Below are 19,315 nucleotides of genomic sequence, written 5' to 3'. Positions count from 1 at the left end.
GTCTCATTAGATTATACGTCGTGGGAGGAATGGTACTGTATCCATCTTATTTACCACAGGATCTCACTGATACCTGATAGGAGCTTAATAAATATTAGTTAATTTGTTCTGGGTACCACTGGCAAATCTATGAGATATGGTCCCTGTCCTTGAGGGACTCCAAGTTTAAGGGGACAGGCAGGGATAGGGCAGACCCATGGGGAGATACACTGCAATGCCCTGTAGTGAGAGCATCGCAGATATGAATAGAGAGCCAGGAGGATGCGGAGCAAGGGCAACTCCTGCACCTGGTTGGGAAGGCTTCATGGAGGAAGTAGTATTTGTCCTGGGCCACAAAGAGGAGCGGGGCTTCCAAAGGATACGGAAAGGCATTCAAGATAGTACAGAGAGCACATATGCAGGGAATGGAGAAGGGAACAAATGGCACAAATGACTAATGGAGACCAACTGTCAAGACTCCCGCATCCCCAAGTCTGGCAGTGGGCCCCACTGAGATATTGGGCCTGAGTAGACTGATAATTTGGAGTCCCTTCAAATCAAGATTATTTCAATATTTGTCTAATATTTATTTGGTGGAGGTCAAAAATAGCAGATGTAAACCATTTCCTCCTAATGCAGTTCCTCACAGGTGTCACTCTCTTTCTTTTCTTCTTTTTTTTTTAAATGGAGAGTTGCGATTTTTTTTTAAGTATTTATTTATATATTTTTATGTGGTGCTGAGGATCGAACTCAGTGCCTCACATGTGCAGGGCAAGCACCCTACCACTGAGCTACAGTCTCAGCCTGTCACTCACTTTCTGAGCATCAACCATCTGTGATCCTTGGGGCAAGTCACACTAGCCATGGGTATGCATGAACCTTACCCTTGTTTTCACATAAGATCATTCTACACTTGGATAGATTAAACATTTACATTTTATTGACTTTACCCCAGTGATGTTTTAGCTCCCCCGCCCCCATCAAAGGGCCACCATAATCTGGCTCTGACCTACAAGGAGGAACAGAGTTTTGCCCCATCCTGTCCTGGCTCCCTTCCAGGCTTCCTGTGGTTCGAGTGTAAGGAAGTATGGATCGAGGGCCTGCGCAGTTACCTCCTGGACTGGTGGAACTTCCTGGATGTGGTCATCCTGTCCCTGTACCTGGCAGCCTTCGCACTGCGCCTCCTCCTGGCTGGGCTTGCCCACATGCACTGCAGGGATGCTGCCAATGGAGCTGCCTGCAACTATTTCACCACTGCTGGTGAGTATCCCAACTCAGCCCTGAATTCCCTAGTCCCTCCTCTTCCTTGTCTCTCAGCCACTGTCCCCATTTCATCTGCACAGAGCGAAGTGAGTGGCGCACGGAGGATCCCCAATTCTTGGCTGAGGTGCTTTTTGCTGTCACCAGCATGCTCAGCTTCACCCGCCTGGCCTACATTCTGCCGGCCCACGAGTCTTTGGGCACACTGCAGATTTCCATTGGCAGGATGATTGATGACATGATACGGTGTGTACTGTCACTGCTAGAGTGTCCTCCTTTCTGATAGACTCCACTTAACCTCCTGGTGACTTTCCCCAGCTTTAGTGTGGCACAGGAATTCTTGGTTTGCCTTCCTCCAGAGATATAAGCTCTAGAGACCTCTGAATGCCTGGAAGTATAGACAAGATTGGAGTATAAATATGAACATACATTTATTTTGAGGGAAGGTCTATAACTTTAACCTACTTCTCAAAGAGGCTCATGACCCCAGAAAAGATGGTAAACCACTGTCAGCTGAAAGAGCCCTTGGTTATAGTAGTCTCGGTTCCATGGGTTTCCCCTTTTTGGAAAGATAAATCATGTACAGCCAAACCTGGTCTCTTGCCCTAATCAGAACACATGGTTAATGCCTACTCCCTTAGGATCCTGCCTCAGGTGGGACTGGAGACGGTGCCATTGGTGAGAAAAGTGCTAGTTATATCTCTGAACAGCTGCAGGTTGGCTTAGCTTGGAGGAGAACCTCATATCCCACGTAGTGATTCTTCCAGCCTTCCCTATTGCAGGATAACTCGTTCTCTTGTGGTTCTAACTCTCTAGTGATGGCTCCCACCCAATAAGAATCCCTGATTCACAGCCATCCCTATACAATCTCAGCATCACAGTCACTCCCTAAGAGACTGGTCCTTCCCCAGCTTTGATTGATTAGACCCAATACCCATTATTTTTTTTTAAAGATATTTATTTATTTATGTATTAGTTTTAGGTGGATACATTAGTTTGTTTTTATGTGATGCCGAGGATCGAACCCAGTGCCTCATGCATGCTAGGCAAGCTACTCTACCACTGAGCCACCACCCCAGCCCCCAATACCCATTATTCTTAAGGGAAATCTTCTGCTTTGGCACTTACTTTAAATTCCTTCTCATTCCCATCCCCTAATTTCTTTACTTTTAATAGTAACCAAATTGAATACTCCTGAGAGCCATAAAGTTCATTACCCCCAATCCCTCTTCCCAAAGTCCTATTTCTCTGAGGGTGAAGACCTTCTCTGACCCTTCCATATCCCATCCCGTGCCAGGTTCATGTTCATCCTCATGATCATCCTGACTGCCTTCCTCTGTGGCCTAAACAACATCTATGTGCCCTACCAGGAGACAGAGCGGCTGGGCAAGTATGCTGGGGCAGAGGCTGGGGACTTGCAGCTTATTCATCTCTTTTTCTTTCCCTTGTTTATTCATTCAATCAGTTTTCTTGTTTGCTCACTATCTCATTAATTCACTTGGTCACTCATCTGTTTATACATTCATTTGTTCACTCATTTCCTTCATAAACTTTTCATATTGAAAAATGGCACTCTTATGAAAAAATTAAAAAGTATACTGGACATCCCTATACCCTTTACCTGACTTTACCAATTGTTACTGTTTTGCCACATTTGCTTGGTCTATTACTCTCTTTTTTATTTGAAATGTTTTAAAGTAAGTTGTAAATCTCATGACACTTTACCCCTAAATAGTTCAGATGTTTCCTAAGAGAATAACCACAAAACCATTATCCCACTTAAAAAAATGGTTTTTGTTCATAAAGTTTTATTAGAATGTAACCATGCTCATGTATGGTCTGTGGCCAATTTTTGCCTTACTGCATACTCAAAAATTTAATATCAATACCATAATATTACTTACTATGCATTCCTCATTCAAACTTCCCTAGCTGCTGCTAAGCATGGTGGTACACACCTGTAAGCCCAGTGACTCAGGAACCTGAGGTAGGAGGATCTCAAGTTTGAGGTCAGCCTAAGCAACTTAGTGAGACCCTGTCTCAAATAAAAAATTAAAAAGGGCTGGGAATGTGGCTCAGTGGTTAAGTGCCCCTGGGTTCAATCCCCAGTACACTTCCCAAAAAAAATCCCCAGTTGCCCAAAAAAGTCTTAAGAGTTTTTAAAAATTAAAAATCCCATGCATTGAATCATACATTGCATTTTCCATTTTATTGTCACATCTCTCTATAGTTTCCTTTAATCTTGAACATTCCCCCTTTTTTTAAATGTCTTGTATGACAAATGGACTTTTGTCAAGACTGTAGACCAAGTCATATTCCACAGCTAGAATTTATTTCCTCATGATTAGATTCAAGTTAAGGAGCTCTGACAAGAACACAACTTATTTGATGATGGATATTTTCCCACATTGGGAGGCACATTGTTGAGACCCTTTATTCTAGCAAGCCTCTGTTGCAAAGGTACTAGAGAAGCCCATCTAGTAATGGGAACATGTATGGAGATACTGGGATTAAACAGCTCCCTTTCAGTCTTTCTTTTACCCAGTGATTTTAGCATCCATAATGATTTTTGTGTGTGTGTGTGTGGTGTTGGGGATTAAACCTAGGGCCTTGTGATGCAAGGCAAGCACTCTACCAACTGAGCTATATCCCAAGCCCATAGATTATTTTTATCTGAATCAATTTCTATAACTGCAATTTTAAGATATAAATTTTCTGTCTCTATATTTCTTCTTCTTTTTTTTTTTTTTTGTGGTGCTGGGGATTGAACCCAGGGTCTTGTGCATGCAAGGCAAAGCACTCTATCAACTGAGCTATATCCCCAGCCCCACCTTCTTCTTTTTTAAATATTACTATGGGTGCAAATATCTTTTAATTTTCTATTATAGTCATTATTCTTTTTTATGCTCAATTCTTCCTAAATATGGCCAATAATTAAATTTTTTCACTCAAGTATTTGTTCATTCATTCATACACTCACTTTTTAAATTCATTGACTTTCAAAGCCATTCAGTTTGTTGTTGAAGTTCTCACACACTTACTGACACCTTTCTTGTAGTCGTCCCTGGATCTGGAAGCACAGAAAGAAGAAATTAACCAGACTTGTTCTTTTTTTTTTTTTTTTTAAGAGAGAGAGAGAATTTTGATATTTATTTTTTAGTTTTCGGCAGACACAACATCTTTGTTGGTATGTGGTGCTGAGGATCGAACCCGGGCCGCACGCATGCCAGGCGAGCGCGCTACTGCTTGAGCCACATCCCCAGCCCCAGACTTGTTCTCATAGAGAAGATAGCTATGTCTACAACAAGCTCAATTTGGCATCATATGTACTATGTAAAAGGAGGGCTTATGTTGAGAGTGCCCAGAAAGGAAGCCCCTTCCTCTGCCTTGAATGCTCAGAGAAAGTTTTATAGAGAAAAGAGAATCTGAACTCCACCTAGAAGGTTTATAGACTTCAGAGAAGATACAGGGCATTGTGGGCAGAAAGGGGCCATGTACCAAAGCAGGAAGGTATATTTGTAGAACAGCAAGATATATCCCATGGTTGGTGAATGAAGAGAAATTTTTTTTTTGGTGGGGGGTATACCAGGGATTGAATTCAGGGGCACTTGACCACTGAGCCACATCCCCAGCACTATTTTAGAGATAGGGTCTCTCTGAATTGCTTAGCACCTCGATTTTGCTGAGGCTGCCTGTGAACTCATGATCCTCCTGCCTCAGTCTCCCAAGCCACTGGGATTATAGGTGTGTGGTGCCCGGCTAGGGAAGAATTTTGTAAGGGGCAACTGTAGAAGGTAACTAGGACAAGGTCTTAGAGTCATGAAGGTCTTCCTTAGGAGCTTGGTCTTTCTACATCAGGCCAGGGAGCTCCAGGTGATACTTAAACTGTTGCCCAATCATAAATTCTGCAACTATCATGATGGTTTTAATTACGATACTAAAAGGACAAATACTTGGGCCTGCAAATACTGGTTAAGACTCTCATGGTTTCAGGGTCTATCAAAGCTTTATTCAGTTTCTTACAGAGAATTCTGGCCTAAACTCAGGTTATTATCTGAGATCTATTAAGATTTATTTATTAAGGACTGAGATTTCACAGTTTAAACCATGAATCTTAATACCAGGGACGGAAGCTACTCATTCCTGCATGCTTCATGGTCCTAGTGGTTTCATTCCACAGCAGCAAGGCAAGGCTGAGCCCTCCTGAATTGTTTGTTCTTAGGTAATATAAAATTAAGTCAAAAGTATTTTTGTTGAGTGCTGGGCACAGTGGCACACACCTGTAATCCCAGTGACTCGGGAGGTTGAGTCAGGAGGATCACAAGTTCAAGGCCAACCTCAGCAACTTAGCAAGACCCTTAACAACTAGTGAGACCTTAAAAGGTCTGGAGATGTGCTCATGGTTAAGCACCCCTGGGTTGAATACCCAGTACCAAAAAAAAAAAAAAAAGTATTTTTGTTGAAAATCTGAGATAGGTTGTATGGTAGACATATGACTGAAGATTGCTAGGAGTATTTAAATATTGACACATACAGGTCAGATTAGCGTTTTGAAAGAACACCCTTAGTGTAATGTGGAGGTCAGAGTAACAAGAGACTGATTATTGCAATGGGCAAAAGTGTGACATCTGCAATCGAAGGGAGAGATGAAGAATGTCCATGCACTTCTGCCCTTTTCAATGTTTATTGACTCATATCACTTAATACAGTTTCACTCTATAGGTTCTTAATCAAGAAATGACAATCCTTAATGCTGGGCATTGCAAAAGACATAATCAATTAAAAGCAAATAATTTTAAGTTAACTCTAAGCACTGCAAACACACTCAATCATGACAGACCTATTACAGACATTCCCTCTGTATGCTAAGCTTAAGTGCTAGATTTTAAGTTTTAAGTCTTAGGTCTCAAGTCCAGGAAATGCACTCACTCAGACCATAGCAACCAGGTCAGGAACCAATAGAGGCTTCTCCTGGGGTGGAGTTGATGGCTGGCTGAGGTGACGGTCATAAGGAGAAGTTCTTTTCTCACCAGAGTCAAGAGGCTGCTGTAGAGTTTGAGAGTGATAAGGACGATGCAGAGGATCAGGCAGATGAGAAGAGTTGGGATGTCCTAGGTCCTCAGGCTCTCAGCCTTGTGTGCAGCAGTGTCAGCTGGCTGAATGTCTGTTCATTCACTCCATGATTTATGCTAAATTTGGGGGTTTCTGACCACCCTTTCAATCCCTATCAGCTGTTACCGGGTTTCTCAGTGACATCTTTTGTTCTGATGTCAAGTCATCTGGTCTGGTGGTCTCCACCCTAATCTCGCCTTTTGCCTTTATCAGGGCGAAAGCAAATGATAGAGACTTCACTCTGAGTTTTATCAGGGTTGTGGAAAGTGACTTTTTTAAATCAGGCTATGCCTGATGACCATATTGGAGGGTTCCATAGGCGTACCTGGTGGGGACTGCAGTTTTATTTCAAAATGGAGGTACTTAGGCTAAGGTCCTTCTTAGGTTAAGGCCATACTTACACTGATCCAGACACCAGATCCAGTGTGAGGTTGTGGTCATGTATATCTAAACTGGTACCAAGATAGAGGGAACAAGATAGATTCACAAATAAGTGCAATAGGAAGAAAAATGTAATGAGAACTGTGAATGACTAACAGATAAACATGTTCTGCTGTGTTTAGGGAAGACTGATCAGAAAGGGCTTCCTGGAAGAGGCAGCACTGAAGTTGCTATCACTGTGCTTCATACTACCATCTTCTCCCACCCAGACCACAATAACAGTGTCTCTGTTTCTCTCCCTCATATTCTCTCTCTCTCTGTCTCTGTCTCTCTCTCCCCCCCCCACTCTCTCTCTTAGTGCTGGGGACCTACCACTGAGCCACACCAGCAGCCTAACAGTTTCTTAACTGGTCTCCAAACCTCTACTCCCATCTTTTCACCAGCATTCTACTCACAACATGATCTTTCCAAATGTAAAGCAGGTATCACCTCTGCTTAGAATTCACTCTAGCTTCCTATTGTTCGCAGAGCAAGGTAAGCATCTTAGGTTTTACTCTATGAGGTCCTACATCTGGGTGGACCCTACTTCCCTCTCTTCCCTCTCAGAGGTCCAGACTCTGCCCTCTGAGATGAGTCATGCTGACCTCTCAGTTCTTTAAACCCTCTAAGTTCATAACCCCTGCTTTGGGGCATGTTCTTTATCTTATCACTTCTCCGCATTTTGGCTAAGATCAAGTGTTAGTAATGTCCATGTCACCTCCCAGAGTGATCCTCACCCCAGAACATAAGGTCCTTGGAGACAGAGACTGCTTGTCTTGTTCACCAATGTGTTCTTAACACCTATGACATTACAGTGTGCTCAATAAATATTTGTTGACTAAAAGAATAAAAGTTGAATCCCAGAAATGGCAAGGTTGCAGAATATGGTGGCACACACTTGTAATCCCAGATACTCCAGAGGCTGAGGCAGGAGGATCCCACATTCAAGGCCAGGGTGGGCAACTTAGTGAGATCCTGTCTCAAAGTTTTAAAAAGGGCTGGGTATGTAGCTCAGAGGCAGAATGTTCCTAAGTTCAATCACCAGTATCAGCCCCCAACACACACACACACACACACACACACACACACCCAAAAAAAAGAGAGAGAGAGAGAAAAGAAGTGGCAAGCATTCCAACATAAGGACTTCATGAATACAGAACACCTTTGGCTGGATCCTGGAGGGTGAGGAAGAGTGTGTCTGGGCAGAGTCCAGGCTGTTCCCTCACCCCTCATTTCCTATCCTTTTCTTGACCCCACATGCCAGTTTCAACGAGACTTTCCAGTTTCTGTTCTGGACCATGTTTGGCATGGAGGAGCACAGTGTGGTGGACATGCCTCAGTTTCTGGTGCCTGAATTTGTGGGCCGGGCCCTCTATGGCATTTTTACCATCGTCATGGTCATTGTGCTGCTCAACATGCTCATTGCCATGATCACCAACTCCTTCCAGAAGATCGAGGTGCGTGAACCAAGGTCAACCTAAGCTAGTTAGAAGAAGGGAGAAAGGATGGAGAGGAGCAGGTGCAAGGAGTTAAGACACTTGTGTTCCTGCTCTGCCTTCTCTGTGGTCTTGTTTGTGGCTCTGGATAAATTCTCCTCTGAAAAATGAAGGTCCTGGTAATGCTGTTAGTGTCTCTAGACATCAAGTCTAGTGCTCTTTCCTCTTTCCGTCAGGGGGAGGAGTGCATTGTGGAAAAGTAGTTGGGAACATGAGAAGAGAGAGGCAAGGGAGGGGAAGGGTTATGGTTTGCATGCTGGAGAACAGGCTGGGCAGGATCAAGATGTGAGGATGAGAGATAATGGGGAGGGAGAGAGGAAAGGTGGAGACAGGCAGGGGAGAGGTGGGTGTCGGAGGAGTTGGAAGGCAGAATGGGGAGAATGGTTGACACACTGGGGAGTAAGAGATGTGAGGACTGAGGGAGAAGGCCGATTCATTGAGCAGGAGAGCCAGGTGCTAACCTGGTCCTTCACAGTCCCTTGCCTCCTGGCCTCCAGGATGATGCTGACGTAGAGTGGAAGTTTGCTCGCTCTAAGCTCTACCTATCCTATTTCCGAGAGGGCCTGACTCTGCCTGTGCCCTTCAACATCCTGCCCTCCCCCAAGGCCTTCTTCTACCTTCTCAGGTGATGACCTCAGAGCTCTCACCCCAACCCCTGAGCACCCAGCCCCCACACATTACCCAGCTCCTTACCCCATTTCTTTTTCTTTTCTTTCTTTTTTATTTTTTGTTGTTGTATTGGGCCCTGTACATGTTAGGAAAGTACTCTACTACTGAGTCACATCCCCAGACCTCCTGCCCTCATTTCCCTAGAACTGTTCTGTAACTAACCTCTTTCCACCATTGAAATTTCTCAGGAGAATTTTCCAGTTTATTTGCTGTTGCTGCTCCTGCTGCAAAACCAAGAAGCCAGACTATCCCCCAATCCCCACTTATGTGAGTACCTCATCTACTTATTGGCCCTCTCATACCAGGCTTCAACTGTATACCATCCATTTGTGTGCACATCTCTGGCATAGCTATCCTTCCAGCTATGTTCCCAGAACATCCTTTTCCCTCTTCTTGGCTCTGGTCATTTCCTAAATTCCCAGTGCTGTGTTATACAATGTGAACAGAAGTTCATGCCACCCTCCTCCCAAGCTACAGATACTTCAAACTGGGCCAAGATGTGGCTGAATGTTTTTCAGAAATATTTTAAGAAGCCAAGGGTAAATTTGTCCAACCAACTGGGAAATTATCAGGCTGACAGAGACCTGGGAGAGGAAGGTGGGCATCCAGGGGGCTCACTTACTCTGCTTTTCTGTACCCTAACCTGGTCTAGTTGGGCACGACAGCCCCTTCATGTTACTGCCATGTCTTTTGGGGGTTCTCCTATCTCTCCTCTACCTCCTTGCCTTTGCTTCCACCCACTACCATGGGCCTCTCGTAGTCGACCCTTCCCTAGCTTCTGGCCCCGATCCTTCTCACTTTTAGGACTCCACTGTGAAGTGGAGGCAGACCAGGTCTAGGTGTGTGGCCTATAGGGACAAAGAAGTCTGCATAAACTTTGACTTGGTCCTTTATTGCTGGGGTGGCACAGTGATTAGAGGAAGGCTGAGGGTAGAGAAATCTCTCTCACCTTCCTGTCTTCCCATTCCAGGCCAACCAGGGGGCAGGGGCAGGACCTGGGCCTGGGGAGGGAGAGCATGGGTCCTACCGCCTTCGTGTCATCAAGGCTCTGGTACAGCGCTACATAGAGACTGCCCGGCGCGAGTTTGAGGAGACACGTCGGAAAGGTTAGTGGTCAGCCTCCAAGCTTTCCCCACCCCTGTTTCTTGCTCATCACCCCTCATTCAGCCTGCATGGTATGTGGCCCCACCCTACACTTGGAAACCACAACCTGCACAATATTTGCCCCTTGCACTGAATTACCCCCTGACCCATTCAGGCACTTAGGCCATTCGTTTCATTTAATCACCTAGCCCTTTTATTCACCTGTTCATTTATTCACTCGTTCACTTACTTACGTATTCAACCTGTGATTGTTGCTGTGTCCTCCCTTGTTCTAGGCTTGTCTTGAAGGGAGGGGCACTGTATACAGCAGGCATACAAGGGAAGCTTTCAGTATGGGGAGAAGCCATCATATTAGGTGGAAAGAGAGACACAGATTGCACTGGGAACCCAAAGGACAGAAAAAGCCTATTGTTTTGAGAGGGAGAAGTTGGAGAAAAGGCAGGTAGAATTTGAACTAAACCTGAAGGACAGGAATGAGCTAGCCAGGTGTAGATTGGGGAGAGGGCTGTTGGGGCAGATGTACAAATCCCTACCAATTAAAATTTCTCCCCATGAGTCATCTTGCCTTTTCTGACCCACAAGATCTTCCTTCTTTATAGCTCTAAAGCAGCCACCCTCCACCACTACTTAGCTTCATCTACCTCAGATTCTGTCCACTCACTGACCCACTGACCCCTCAGTTCTTCCAGTCCTGGGTCCTCAGGAATCTCAGACAAGGTGTCCCCTGGGGTTCTGTTGAGGGCAGAAGAAATACTGAGTAGGCTCATCTTCTGAAAAACATCCCTCTCAATGTTCCACCTCTCAGACCTGGGCAACCGACTGACAGAGTTAACCAAAACTGTGTCTCGACTACAAAGCGAGGTTGCTGGTGTTCGTCGAAACTTGGCAGCAGGAGGGATGCCCCGGCCTCCTGATGGTGCCAGCATCCTCAGTCGCTATATCACCCGAGTGCGCAACAGCTTTCAAAACCTGGGGCCTCCCATCTCTGAGACCCCAGAGCTGACCATGTCAGGAATTGTGGGGATCCAAGACTCTTTGGAAACTGGGCTTCAGACTGCTGAAGAGGCTGGGGCTCCAGCTTCTAGAGAGTCTGGCCTCTCCTCCCCAGCTCATGTGCTGGTGCACAGGGAGCAAGAAGAAGAGGGGGCTGAGGACTTGGACCCACAAGAGGCTTTGGGGACCAATAGGGATTCCTAATGCAGTGGAAAGGCCTCTTCCTCTACATTCATCAGCGTAGTTGGGTGGGGGCGAGGATCACTTAGTAAGAGCTTTCCTTGCTTCAATAAAGTTACTACTGGTGATATCAGATGCCCACGGAGTATGTGAGAATTCCTGTGTCTTGATGCTTTAAGATCCTTCCTCCACTTCCTTCTGAAATGAACCCTGTGTGAGCAGGGCAGAAAGAAATGGCTTGCTCTGGGCTTCCAGATATTTTTGGGCTTAGAATTCTACTTTGGGATTCCTCAGATCTTTGATGGAAAAGAGCTCTGGACTAGGAGGCAGGAGGCCTGGGAAGCAAGAGGTTTGGCTGCAATACTACCTATCTGACCTTGAACAAGTTAAGTCCCTCTTGGCCTTGTATTCCTCATCAGACAAATAGCGCTGAGAAATCCATCTGTCCCTTTTCCTGCCTTCCTGGGTGCTGTGAGGACCCTCTGGCTGTTAAAGCTTCTGAGTTTGCAAGATAAAGTGTGTGATGGGGGTCTGACAGGAGACCATGTCTCAGAGTGACCAGAAAGTTACTCTTTTTATTTCCTCAGTCCCTGAGCCCGGCAAGGGCAGATGGTCCAGTCTCATGGAATAAACCAATCATATAATTCCATGTCTCCATGCTGCGACACCATTTAATTGAGGCGCCATCATAGTATTTCCCTTGCTTGTCCAAGGAACTCCCCACCAGATAGTGTGCTTCCCTCAACCCTGCAATGGCCTAAGGTCTCCCCACACCCTTTTGGAATATGGCTGCTGGAGGTGGGTCCAGAACCATGGTCTTGCTTCTCAAGGCTATTTGAAGCCCCCTTCTTCATATGAAGGTCACCAGTTCCCAGGATTCCTAAGTGGCAGGTGTTGGACTTTCAGGACCCAGCTCTTGAGAACTGGAACCTCCCAGGAGCCAAGAGTGGGATTTTCTAGGAAAGTAGAAAAGTTCCCCTTGGAAGGAGACTCTGGCTGCTCTACTTCTGGAAAAAGAAAAGAAAGTGAGGGGGCCAGCAGTCCCAGGAGGAGTTGAAGCAGCTGAGAGGTGGCAGGAGAGCGACTTACCTGGTCCAGGCACACATCGCCGCCTCTTCTCCCCTGCAACAGACAGCAGGTGAGACAGACTCACACCCCAAATGTCCTACCCACCAGGCCTTGCCAAGGCCATTTCCCCACTGAATCCATCTTTTCCTTCACTTAAAGGCAAACTTCTGATTTTTCTTCCTTCTCCTTCTCCCAGGAAATCCTTCTAGATTGCCTATCCACCTCTGCTCCCATCACACCCAGTCACTCTTCCATTCTGTCCCTGCCTCAGCACTTGGGAATAGCATATTTGTGTCCTGTCAACCCCATCAAGCCTGGGGCCTCTGAGATCTGAAACAGTACTCCTGTCTTTTTCCTTTGTGTGATAACCTCCCTAACCAAGTTCCTTTGGTCTGTCAGACTATAGAGTAGAACCTTTGTTGCTGGGGATTGAACCCTGAACCTCATGAATGCTAGGGCAAATGCTCTACTACATAGTCATATCCCCAGCAGCAGATGACATGTAGAATCATCTGAAAATGTTCACAGATCTAGAAAACATGGCCCTGGCAGAACCTGAGTCTCAGAACTCCAGCTGAATTTTAGCCTCCAATTTTCATCAAGTGAAACCAAGTGGGTCTCCTGAAGGCTCTGGGAACTGTGTTAAGGACATACTGGCTTTTTTCACCCACCCTGCCAGTCCTGCATCCCCCATGCACAGCTCACCACCCAAAAATGCGCAGTTAAAGTGGCTGCAGATCTGATTATAGCTCCAGAGAGTCACTAGGTTCCGGGGTCCATCCTGGGAGAACCCAGTGACCAAGAAGACTTCATGGGGGGGAATCAGCACCTCACGTTCTTCAGGGAAGACAGACAGGGCCTGAATACGTGCCCCAAAACAAGTCCTTAGAGAGAAGAAGGTGGCATTACCAAACCTGTGGGCTACTGCCTCATCCAGGGAACTGGAGGCAAACTGGCCTAAGCGGACAGAGTCTCCCAACCTCTTGGGTTCAAACCGAAGGCTGCTCACGCCTCTAAACACCACCTCCCTAGATCCTCTACTGCAGCCTCCATGGCTCCGCAGAAGCTGCAGGGCTCTGGTTAGGTAGAAATGCAGGGCTTTGAAGGGGAAGTGTCTCATGTAGTATTCGCGGGAGACACCGCCCATCCGCACGGCCTGATTCAGCTCCCAGTACAAAGTATTAGATGAGTTGGTGTAGACCATAATGGCTATTCCATGCTGGGCTTTGAAGCCAAGGGGCAGAGTGAGCCCTTGACGACGATGTTCCCAGGCCTTCTGGGCTGCCTCCCAAGATTCCCGCAGCAGGGTGTGATGAGCCATCTCCTCCTTTAGCAGGAGGGCTGCCTTCTCCTCCATCTCCTCTAAGCAACCCACATAGGCATCATCGAAGGTGTCTGGAGCCAGGCCCAGGGGCAGAATAGGAACAGCATAGGCCTATGGACATAAGGAGTCACACAGGAAAGAGTATTTCAGAACTCTGGACAAAGAGCCTAGTGGCAGGAGAGTTCAGAAACACAGTGTAAATAACACAGCACTTGAGTCAGATAGACATGGGTCCAAACACCACCTAATAGCTGTGGGATCTCGGGGAAGTCTCAACTTTTCTGGGATTCAGGTTCTGTGACTATAAACTGAGGATATTTCCAACCTCACAGGGTTGTTGTGAGGACAGCATAAAGATCACTTCAGCATAACCTAAAAAGGTTCATCTTGTCATTGGAAAGTTTCCTGCATTCAGCGGGAGTTAAGGCTGGATGACCCCTGGCACTTTTCTGGCTCTAAGATTCAGTATGCAGGTGATGAACATGCAGTCCACATGCAATTACCTGATCCTGTCCCCATCCTCCTCAGACTCTTCCCACTCATCTTTCTGGAAGCCCTTGGAGCCCTCAGACACCACACCAAATCATTGTCAACTTTGAGATTCCTGAGTTCTCTCCTTTAGAGAGAGGACTTTAGAAGCCTTTATCCCAAATTTGGGGGTGGTGTGAGGAGGTCAAGCCCTGGTCAAGGAGGGGGTATGGGGACAGAAGGGCACAGGTGGAGTTTCCAGAGGCTGAACATGGTGGGATGTGAGAAGTGAGGAAGAGAAAGTTGGGAAGGATGACACGAAGGAGGGAGGATCACATGGAGAGCTATGGGGGTGGATGGGGATTCTTGGAAAGGGGATGGGAACCTGGGATTCTCTTCAGGGATGAAAGTTCCCGAGAGGAAGAGGACTGAGAGGTGAGGAATCCTAGGGAAAAGTCCCTGGAAGACAATTTTGAGGAGACATCCCTCAAACCAGCTCCTCGGGGTCTGCCCCCAACTTCCCCCTTTGTGGCAAGGAATGGTTCCTCAGAGTTACCTGCCGGAAGAGGGTATTGAAGCCCAGGTAGCTGAGGGTGATCAGCAAAGCCACCAGCATCATGCCGGGGCCAGATGAGGCTCACGGCGTTGGAGTCCTGGCTTCGATGGACTCCAGCACTCTTCCTCTCTCGCAGCGTGAGGGGTCCCTTGGTTGGACTGGGGTCCAGGTGGGACGAGGGCGGGGCCAAGGGCGGGCCTAAGGGTCAGCGGAGGCCTTGAATTTTACAGTCCCCTGCACACCCCTGAGTGTCTGCTCCCCAGACTACCAGACGCCCCCACACTCAGTATCTCCAGTCTTGTGGCTTTTTTTGGCTAAGCAAGAACTCCCCCACTGAGCCGCATCCCTTGACCCCCCCTCCCCGCTTTCTTTTTTTGAGACAGCGAAGATGGGGCGATCACAGGGCTCCGCCTGAAGGAGTGAGGAAGGGTTGGGGAACCCAGGACCCACCTGGAGGTTGTGGAGGCAGAAAGCGGGAAGGAACCCAGAAGGGGCTAAAGTTCCTGCGGGCGCAGCGCTGTCCCCCGACTGCTAAACAAAGTCTCCGCGGCTAACTATAGCCCCAGCTGTAACCCGACACCTGTCTTCTGCAACTACAGACCCGGCGTGGGCAGGGTAAGGGGCTGAGGACGAAACTGCCTTGCCCAGAGTCTGCAGGTTCTTTCTCCAGGACCCTCTTTGGCCCCGAGCAAGGCCAGGGCTGGGGGAGGAACTTGTGAGATTCGGCCTCCCCATCCAGGGTGCCCTGACCCAGCCAGGCCCGGCCCCCAGACCAGGAAGAGGGTCGCCCCGCTAGGGTCCCTGGTTGCTAAGAAGTGGTGACATGAGCACTCGCTAGTTTGCATACAATTTGCATATGACCCACGCGTTGGTCACGTGTTCCAGTCTCAGACTCAGGTGACCCCGTGTTTGTAAACACTAGCTTTCCCTTCCACCCTCTGTAAGCTTGACTATAAATAACCTGGCTCTGAGTTTTGGATGCCCAAGTAGAGGTAATGAGAGAAAGGGCCAGCTGACTTATCAGTAAATGGCTCAGGGAAGAGCTTTCTGACAGCCTGAACATGGAGGAGAGAGTGGGGGTCCTGAACGTCAAAATTTAAGAGATGTCACCTGATGGGGCTGGATTAGGCATGGGAAGTTAGATCTACACAAAGGTCTCTATCCTGATCTTGTTTTACTAATTTGTCCCATCCCTGCCCTGCTCCAACCCTTCAGATTGTCCACCAAATAAAGAGTTTCCTTCACCTGAATCCTTTTTACTCCCCAAACCCTTCCTAAAAACCAAAGAAGATAACAAAATGTGTCCAGGTATGGGGCAGGTAGAGAGGGAGATGGAAACAGTGGCATCTTCCCAGACAGAATGCCTGATAGGGAAATAGCTTCAAGAAAAGTTCTTTTGCTCCTTTCCAATGAGACTAGCCACCTGAGGCCCTCCTAGGTTAGAGAATCAGGAGGCAGTCTACCATTTACCATAATTGTGAAAAATAGCACCTTGCCTACATATCTTACCTGCCCCTCTGCCTGGAGGGACATGAGTGTTTGCAGTTGCAGGGACAGAGGATAGAGTGGGGACAGCTTGGCCTACTGGAACAGCCCCCAAGGACCAGACTTACTGAAATCATTGCATTGTTCTCTCTCCACCCTCTGGCTTTGAGGAACTGCTTCTCCCATCCTAGGACCTAAAATCCCCACAAGTACTCAAGTGATGGACAGGGGTGCTGAGTGGGGTAGAAAGTCCTTCCGGATCACATGGCAAATCAGAGTTGGAGCTGGGACCTAGAACCCAACCTCCTTATGCTGAATCTCTCCTTCCACCTCAGATGAGTCGATATTCACAAGAAAGGAATAAAATGCAAAGAGAAGCCTTCTGAAGCCAGGGTTATTGAAGCCACCCTCTCTTTTTCCTTCTTGGTGAGCAGGGCATAGGACCAAACCCAATGAAGAGGTAGTTTTCCCAGGCAATATCCTCCATGCCTCAGCCGACCTTCCATCTGGCTTTAGGGATTCCTTTTTTCTTGGGCAGAGCACTGGGTCCATCAGACTGGGCAGAGAGACTTGTGTTCCTGAGCCTTGAGGAGACATCCAGAAATAGAAGGGGGGGTGTCACATTTCTGAGCAGCTGTGTGTGGGAGGTACAAGGGGTGGGGAATTGACAGTATAAAGGAGAAATCTGTCCTCCCCTCCCCTGGTGACCATCACCGGAGACCACCAACAGCTTCCCCACCCTGGAAAAGGCCTAGGTAAGGGACAACCCACACTCCTCCAGGTTGTGAGGCAGGGAAACTTTTTTGAAGTGAGATTTGGGGGATTAATGGAACTTTTAGGAATCATAAGGAAAAGTTTTAGGGAACACTTGATAAAGAGGTTTGGGATACTGAGGAAGGTTTGGGGTCATAGGGAAATTTGGGATTCCTGGGGAGAGGTATATACTCACATTTCCAGAAGGGAACGTTCAAGATGGAAAAGAAGAAACTAACAAGAGAATTGCTATGAACAGGATGAAAGGAAGGACAGAGGAAGGGCAGCTCCCTTGACTGAAGAGAGATTGCCCACTATCTCCACTTCCTCACTTCCCCATTATCCCTAATCCCTCTGACCTCTGTCCCATCTCCCCCTGAAACTTGTCACCAAGGTCAGCCATCTACCTGCTCTTCAGTGTTCTACCTTCTTAGCTGTGCCCCAAAAGCCTCTCCGACTCTCAGTAATCCTTCTGGGGGGGTCTCATCTTCTGGGTTGCCTGGCCTTGGGCCGAGGTCAAGCCTGGTCTCTGTCCAAAGTAACTCATGGGCCAGGAGGGGAGAAAGGCATACATGAGGGCAGCTCTGTATACTTAGGGCAGTGACAGAGGACAGCATAGTATCATGGAAGGGGGAGGGGTAGAGGAGTCAGTGGGCTTCCTGAAGGAGGTAGCTCTGGGCTAAGCCTTGAAAAGTGAATAGCCAGGAGCAGGGTGTCCCAGGGAGAGGGGAAACAGCTGGACCTGTTTGGAACTTGGTTGTGTACTGCAGAAGCCAAGCAGAGGTGGAGGGGAATGGGACTAACGAGGTACAAAGGGCCTCAAAGGCCAGAATACAGGGGCTGAGGATTTAACTCAGTTGGTAGAGTGCTTACTTTGCATGCATGCACAAGGCCCTGGGTTCATGGGCCATCAAAAAAAATTTTTTTTTAAGTCTGGGGTATAGAGATTGGACTTTATCCTGAGGGTGTGAAGGGATGTTTCATTTTCTTTTGCAAGACATGTTCTCATCTCTACTGCCATAATTGTCATCTCTGCATTTTTACTCTAATTTTTTTTTGGGGGGGCACACATAGGGCCTTGTGCCTGCAAGGCAAACACTCTACCAACTTAGCTATATCCCTAGCCCTTTACTCTGCTTTTTTTTGAGATATTTCTTCCAGTCAGTTTTGGGACAGAGGGTTTTTAAGCAGATTAGGAAGATGACTAGAGCTTCAGCCACAATGAATGTAAAATAGCATCATAGGAAGATCGTTCTTCCTTCTTGTTCTTTTCTCCAAGTCTCTCTTGTTATCCAGTTGTAACTTATTAATGGTCAGGACCTGAGGTCGAGTTACCATGAAGTTGGAGTATGAGAACTCTTCATCTGCACTGTTCCCTGCTTCATGATAATCTAACAGGGGTGAAAGAGGAGGTAGGGAGGTCTCCAAGGAGGCAAGTGCAGACCTGACTGTGGGGTGAGAGGGGATGAGCAAAGGGAATGAGAATCCAGGAGGGGTCCATATTGTGCCCAGCATTAGTTGGTAACTACACTTTTTGGTTTTGTTTTACAATGTGTGGGTTATAATCCAGGGCCTCCCTCATACCAGGCAAGCACTCTACCACTGAGCAACATCCCCAGCCCTTTTTAAAAAAATTTGAGACACAATCTTGCTGACTGGCCTTGACCTTGTGATTCTCCTGTCTCCTGAGTAGTTAGGATTACAGGGATGTACCACCACACCTGGCTCAATGTCTCTTATCATCATTCAGCTACCTCTTGGACATCTGCCCTTGGAGAATTTGCATTTACAAACTGAAATCACCATGTCCCCTCCAAACCAATCATTCATTCAATGCATTTTTAGTGAGACTCTCTTGTGTTCTGGGACTGCAAAGAGCAAAATGGGCCTTTAAAATCTATTCAGTACAAGATAGTGCCCATAGTTAACAATTGGATACTAGGCACTTAAAAATTTGTAAAGAGGTTAGATCTAACATTAAGTGTTCTTGCCACACATACACACACAAAAAAAAACAAAGCAAAACAAAAGAAATAAATAAAATAAAAGAAAAGGGATATAAAAAAATTTTTTGAGGTGATAGATATGTTTAATATTTTGATTGGGGTGATGGTATGAGCATAACATTTCCAAACCATATCCCAAATTAATATTCACTTAATTAAAATGAAAAAAAAATAAAAAGAGATCAATAATATCCAGCATTGGCAAAAACATGGAAAAAAGAGCACTTGCCACCTTTTTTAAAAAATATATATTTTTTAGTTATAGATGGACACAAAACCTTTATTTTATTTGTTTATTTTTTTATGTTCTGGGGATTGAACCCAGTGGCTCATGCAAGGCAAGCACTCTACCACTGAGTCACAACCCTGGCCCTCACCTTCATTTCTGATGGGGACAAAATGGTACCTTTTTGGATGACAGTTTGGCAGTGCCTGTCAAAAT

General features: G+C 46.7%; 2 protein-coding genes across 2 annotated transcripts in view; one reads left to right on the top strand and one right to left on the bottom strand.

Annotated features, from left to right (window-relative positions):
* Xndc1n (XRCC1 N-terminal domain containing 1, N-terminal like) overlaps positions 1-11,313 on the top strand; it is a 44,686-nt gene extending 33,373 nt beyond the window's left edge. Inside the window, exons 16-23 of the mRNA XM_046441827.2 lie at positions 1,039-1,239; positions 1,323-1,485; positions 2,537-2,629; positions 8,036-8,228; positions 8,765-8,892; positions 9,125-9,203; positions 9,907-10,042; positions 10,846-11,313. Coding sequence (XP_046297783.1) covers positions 1,039-1,239; positions 1,323-1,485; positions 2,537-2,629; positions 8,036-8,228; positions 8,765-8,892; positions 9,125-9,203; positions 9,907-10,042; positions 10,846-11,237 — 1,385 coding nt within the window. The 3' untranslated portion in view covers positions 11,238-11,313. The remainder of the gene's footprint in view (positions 1-1,038; positions 1,240-1,322; positions 1,486-2,536; positions 2,630-8,035; positions 8,229-8,764; positions 8,893-9,124; positions 9,204-9,906; positions 10,043-10,845) is intronic.
* A 551-nt stretch (positions 11,314-11,864) lies between these two features.
* Positions 11,865-14,823, bottom strand: Art5 (ADP-ribosyltransferase 5). The gene is made up of 4 exons (XM_046441828.2): positions 14,630-14,823; positions 12,987-13,716; positions 12,303-12,335; positions 11,865-12,220 (listed from the first exon to the last, which is right to left on the bottom strand). The coding sequence occupies exons 1-4, from the start codon at positions 14,690-14,692 to the stop codon at positions 12,075-12,077; spliced, it is 972 nt and encodes a 323-aa protein (XP_046297784.1). The 5' UTR covers positions 14,693-14,823; the 3' UTR covers positions 11,865-12,074.
* Positions 14,824-19,315: the final 4,492 nt, after the last annotated feature.

The sequence above is a fragment of the Marmota monax genome, unplaced genomic scaffold (assembly GCF_021218885.2).
Source record: "Marmota monax isolate L192 unplaced genomic scaffold, Marmota_monax_Labrador192_F-V1.1 WCK01_AAM20220418_F8-fsc00068, whole genome shotgun sequence".
Classification (NCBI taxonomy): Eukaryota; Metazoa; Chordata; class Mammalia; order Rodentia; family Sciuridae; genus Marmota; species Marmota monax.
This window is presented reverse-complemented; position numbering and strand designations above follow the sequence as displayed.

What these genes read in the sequence shown, in the direction of transcription:
- Art5 (XM_046441828.2), bottom strand. Translation starts at nt 14,692, where the DNA reads ATGATGCTGGTGGCTTTGCTGATCACCCTCAGCTACCTGGGCTTCAAT. An exon ending in TAACTGCGCATTTTTGGGTG is followed by an intron (nt 12,336 to 12,986) that starts GTGAGCTGTGCA and finishes TGTCTGTTGCAG; the next exon opens with GGGAGAAGAGGCGGCGATGT. An exon ending in GCGATGTGTGCCTGGACCAG is followed by an intron (nt 12,221 to 12,302) that starts GTAAGTCGCTCT and finishes TTCTTTTTCCAG; the next exon opens with AAGTAGAGCAGCCAGAGTCT.